The sequence below is a fragment of the Amblyomma americanum genome, chromosome 11, assembly GCF_052857255.1.
Source record: "Amblyomma americanum isolate KBUSLIRL-KWMA chromosome 11, ASM5285725v1, whole genome shotgun sequence".
Classification (NCBI taxonomy): domain Eukaryota; kingdom Metazoa; phylum Arthropoda; class Arachnida; order Ixodida; family Ixodidae; genus Amblyomma; species Amblyomma americanum.
In genome coordinates, this window is record NC_135507.1 from 113196163 (window position 1) to 113200805 (window position 4643).

At 50.7% G+C, this 4643-nt stretch overlaps 1 protein-coding gene across 2 annotated transcripts; it reads left to right on the forward strand.

Moving 5' to 3' along the window:
* On the forward strand, positions 1 to 1469 carry LOC144109979 (uncharacterized). Of its 2 annotated transcripts, XM_077642784.1 has the most exons (3): positions 1 to 203; positions 275 to 445; positions 601 to 1469. In XM_077642784.1, exons 2-3 carry the CDS (start codon positions 407 to 409, stop codon positions 856 to 858), a joined length of 297 nt encoding a protein of 98 aa, XP_077498910.1. In that variant the 5' UTR covers positions 1 to 203; positions 275 to 406; the 3' UTR covers positions 859 to 1469. The 2 variants fall into 2 exon arrangements, with proteins under 2 accessions (XP_077498910.1, XP_077498909.1); XM_077642783.1 differs by having other exon boundaries at positions 1 to 445; positions 601 to 1468.
* Positions 1470 to 4643: the final 3174 nt, after the last annotated feature.

Sequence of the window (4643 nt, forward strand, 5' to 3'; positions counted from 1 at the left end):
GCGTGCGTGGTCTGCGGGCATTCTCTTCGTGAGCGTAGGCGGCGGCGCGCGCGTTTCGGAAGCTGTCCAGGTATGGCTTTTTTTTTTTGCGTGGTGCGCTCGTCGGCGCAGCCAGCTGAAATTTCTGTACAGTTCTTGCTTCCACGACATTGCGACGACCCCCAAAAGGCGCTGACCCGCGAGAAATCGCCAGCGACATAAAGGTACGCATTTTATCTCAAATTTCGCTTCATGAAGTGCTGTACCGCTTACCTACATGCCTTGCGCATTCCAGGACCTCGTTTTCCTGCTGCAGGAGCACGTCGTGCTGGTGTTCAAAATTTTGCAACTCCATTACGACGACCCACATAAGGTGCGGTTTGAGGACCGCCGGCGTCGCCATCTGAACCGCCGTCTGACAGCCACGATGAAGCGCTTGTCTGGCGTGCACGTTCTCAATCACGAGGTAAGGGTTGAACAACGTTTTCGCAAGTTTTCTCGTGCAGAACTCGCCAAATTGCGGCGCTTGTAACGTAACTTTTTTTGCAGCATCGTTTTTCGCAAGTTTTCTCGTGCAGAACTCGCCAAATTGCGGCGCTTGTAACGTAACTTTTTTTGCAGCATCGTTTCCTGGATGCTTCTGGCGAGCCGATGCTGTCCTTGTTTGCCGCAGACCGGGGCATCGACCAGATGTCAAAGATTATCGTCGCGGCCCTCGTCAAGATCTACGGACCAGGGATAGCGTCGGCTTCAAGGGCAAGACCAGGAGAGGTGTACGTCGTGCACCGGTGTCGTCGGTGCGGAGCCAAAGGGCACAAGACGGACCACTGCTGGGCCTACTGCTCACCGCGCCGCCACGCCGCTGCAGGTCGCGGTTGAAGTGCTCCTGCAAACGGCCCTCTTTAGGGCCACCTCATTGTTTCCTGGCAGATCGCGAGCGTCCCGTTTCGTGCCCGTATTCCCTCTCTGTCGAAATCGACGCCAGACATCAAAATCGCGCGGTGTGAGCTAGTAAATCGCTGGTAGAGACAAAAACTCGTGCTTGTATACAGACTTACCCATCTCCAGTGCGCCTTTGTTTATTTCCGTGGGCACTACTCGCGCTTTGTAGAAATCGACGCCAGCCGCGAAATTTTACATGTTAGACCTCGCTACAGCATTAGCGCAGCGTGCCTTCGTCTCTTTACGTTCTAACTTTTATGCAGCGCGCCTTTGTTTGCTCGTTACTTTTGTTCTTTTCAGTCGTTTCCTGAATCCGTCCAAAGAGCCGGGCTAAATGGATGATTATGGAACCACATGGCGATTGCACTGCATACAGCACGACTTTGGTCCCTGTGTTTTTAAATAAAAACATCAGATGTCGAAGGTCATGGTCGTGTCCGAGGATGGCTTCCACAGCTGGGGCCTAACCATAGGGACCGCACACGCTTTGTCGTCGTTGCCAAGTGGAGAGGCCCAAGATGGCTGGCATCCTTAATAAAGATCCCTTCTCGGGGCCGCTTTAGTGTTTCCTGGCAGATCACGCGCTTTCCACCCTGTGCACATGCTCTCATTTCCAATTAAAAAGGTCCTTTAATAACAAGATGTTGCATGGTACTTGAACAATAGCGGCTACAATGACAAAGGTGAAGAAGTGCTGGAGTTACACGGAAATAAAAAAGGTTGGGGGTGCCCACATAACAACCTGAAATGGATTTGGACAGGACTCCTACTTAATTGCATTTGGAAGAGAAAGACAAGGTTTAATTTTGCAGTGTAAGCTTGCTTCTCTAGAATGAACAGAGAACGTTGCCTCACACTGCTTGGGCCACCTTCCTTGACCCCATGAAAAAAAAAAAAAAACAGGATGCCTCTGGGAAACTATTTGCGGAATCTCCGCCCCCCCCCCCCCCCCCATTCAGGAGGGAAGGGTGGGTGGGGGGGGGGGGTGACGGCCTCCTCTTTGTCGGGCTCGGCGCGACGCACGATGGACAAGACGGCGAAAGGAAGGGGGCTGTCAGTGACGCATGTTCCGCGCTCTTCGCTTAGCCAGCGTACAAGTCCCTTCGACAGCCTGAAATGCCTTCGGTGGGCATCGTCACGCATGTCGAAAGGATTGTCATGCACGTGCGACCGCCGATAACATTCCTTGCAAGCTTATTCATTGCCGTGAAAATCACGTCCTCCCCGTATCTCGCCCCAATTTTTTTGAGCCGGTGTGAAATTCAATGGATGTATGGAATGCCCACACCACTTGTCTACGTCCACCGTCCTCTTTTTTACTAGCATGGGCCTCCCTCCTTTGAACAGGATCCTTTCGGAGATCTGAGCCAACTCAGATCAGGATACCCGGCTTCTTTCAGCCTCTCTACCTGCCCCAGGAAGCTAGCCTCCGCTCTGTGTGTACAGGATTTCCCAAGAGCTCTTTTAAGCATGAAGTCGCTATACCCGCCTTGACGAGTGTGGAATGCCCCTAACTGACGTTCAAGAGAGGTTTTTTTTTTTTGTCCTATGGTGATATTCCCAACAGACCCTGCTCTCTAGATAATGGATCCGGAGGTATAAAAACTTTTTTTATGGCGCAAGGGCATCTATGGCCAAATACGCCTTGACACAAGGTATTTTCTTTTTCTCAAGGTGGGGTCAAAGACTCATTTCCCAAGCATTTCACCCTAAATAAGCCGAGCACCAGACCAGGGAAAAGCTTGTACCCATTGTATCCCCGGTGGGTACCCGGCGGCACTGGGGATCGAACCCCGCACCTCCCGCATGCGAGGCGGATGCTCAACCACTTGGCCACCGCTGCGGTCGGTCTAAAAACTGTAGAGTAGCTGAGCTGGGTAGTTCGAAGGTGAATCGCAGGCCACTACCTGTATCTTTGAAGATTTTGACGACGTCCGGAACTGCCCTGGGAGAGTTCGACTTAAGAATGATTAAAAAATCATCGACGTAACGGAACACTTTTAGCGCGAGGTCAGCAAGATTTTGTGCCAGTTCTTGATCCATCCTGCTCAAGTAAATATCGCTCAAAACGGGTGCCACACGGGAGCCGATGCACACACCCGATTTTTGGACGTACACCTTTTCGCCCCGCCCAACAACGGTTGACTCTAGGTAAAATGATAGCAGCTCCAGGAAACTTTCTATGGAAACCCCCGCACCCCGCCACGAACACCAACTCGTCATTGTCTTTTACAATGCAGTCTTTCACTCTCTGCATGAGCTGAGCATGGGGTAGCGAATAAAATAAGTCCTCCACATCGATGCTGAAGGTAGAGTACTTTTCTTATCCAACCCAGACAGGTACTTAACCACACTTGCGGAATTGTTCACCAAGAAAGGATCCGAAAGCTTGAGTGAGCTCAAATGTCGCTGTAGAAATCCCGACACAACATGCTGCCAAGTGTTGCGCTCGGATATGATTGTCCTGAACGTTCAGGGAATGTAATTTCACACCGGCTCAAAAAAGTTGGGGCGAGATACGGGGCGGACGTGATTTTCATGGCAAAGAATAAGCTTTCAAGGATTTGTAGTGCTGTGCGAAAGAAGCTCGAGCCTGAGAGCAATCGTGCTGGAGCTGAGTGCTCGATAGCGCACAGACAGAAAACCAGGCTCACAGAGTGTAAGACTGGAGTCGTATACGAAGTCCCCCTCTCGTGTGGGAAGAAGTACATCGGCCAGACGGGTCGATGTATTAACGAGATGTTAGCAGAACATCGCAGGTCGTTGAAGAGCGCACCTTCCTCTAATCTCGCCCTGCACTGCAAAGAGTGCAAAGATTGCTTCCCACGATTGAACAAGACCAGCGTCTTGTTTAAACACAGGGATCAGGTTTGCAGGGAGTTGGTGGAAGCGTACCAGATCAAGGAATCAGATGACTGTGTAGCACCACCATCTGTAGGCCTCATTGATGGGGAGATACCTTTTTTGCGCAGTTTCTTTAGCGCAAGCAAGCGGTGTGGAGCGCTAGCTTGGCAGGAGTGTGCCTGTGAGTTCGCTGTTTGTTTGTTTTGTATCTTGTCTCTGACGATGCGGAGATTGCTTTCAGGTTGTGATCAGTGGCATCACGTTACATGTGCCAAGATGGTGTGTGATAGGGTTTGCGCTTTCGGGTTTTTAGCATGTTTTTCGCGGGATGAAGATGCATATATAGGCCTTTTTTCCTTGAAGAAAAAATCTGTTGATAGTCTGCGCTCGTGTCGTGCCTTCTTGTTCTCTGTCTTCGTTTCTTTGCGCAGTTAAACATGATACATACCCAGCTCCAGTGCGCCTTTGTTTGTCTCCGTAGCGACTACTTGCGCTTTGTGGAAATCCACGCCAGCCATGAAAATTTACATATTAGACCTCGCTACAGCATTATCCCAGCGCAGCGCGCCTTCGTTTCTTTGCGTTCTAACTTTTATGCAGCGCACCTTTGTTTGCTCGTTACTTTTGTTCTTTTCAGTCGTTTCCTGAATCCGTCCAAAGAGCCGGGCTAGGTGGATGATTATGGAACCACATGGCGATCGCACTGCATACAGCACGACTTTGGTCCCTGTGTTTTTAAATAAAAACATCAGATGTCGAAGGTCATGGTCGTGTCCGAGGATGGCTTCCACAGCTGGGGCCTAACCATAGGGACCGCACACGCTGTGTCGTCGTTGCCAAGTGGAGAGGCCCAAGATGGCTGTCATCCTTAATAAAGA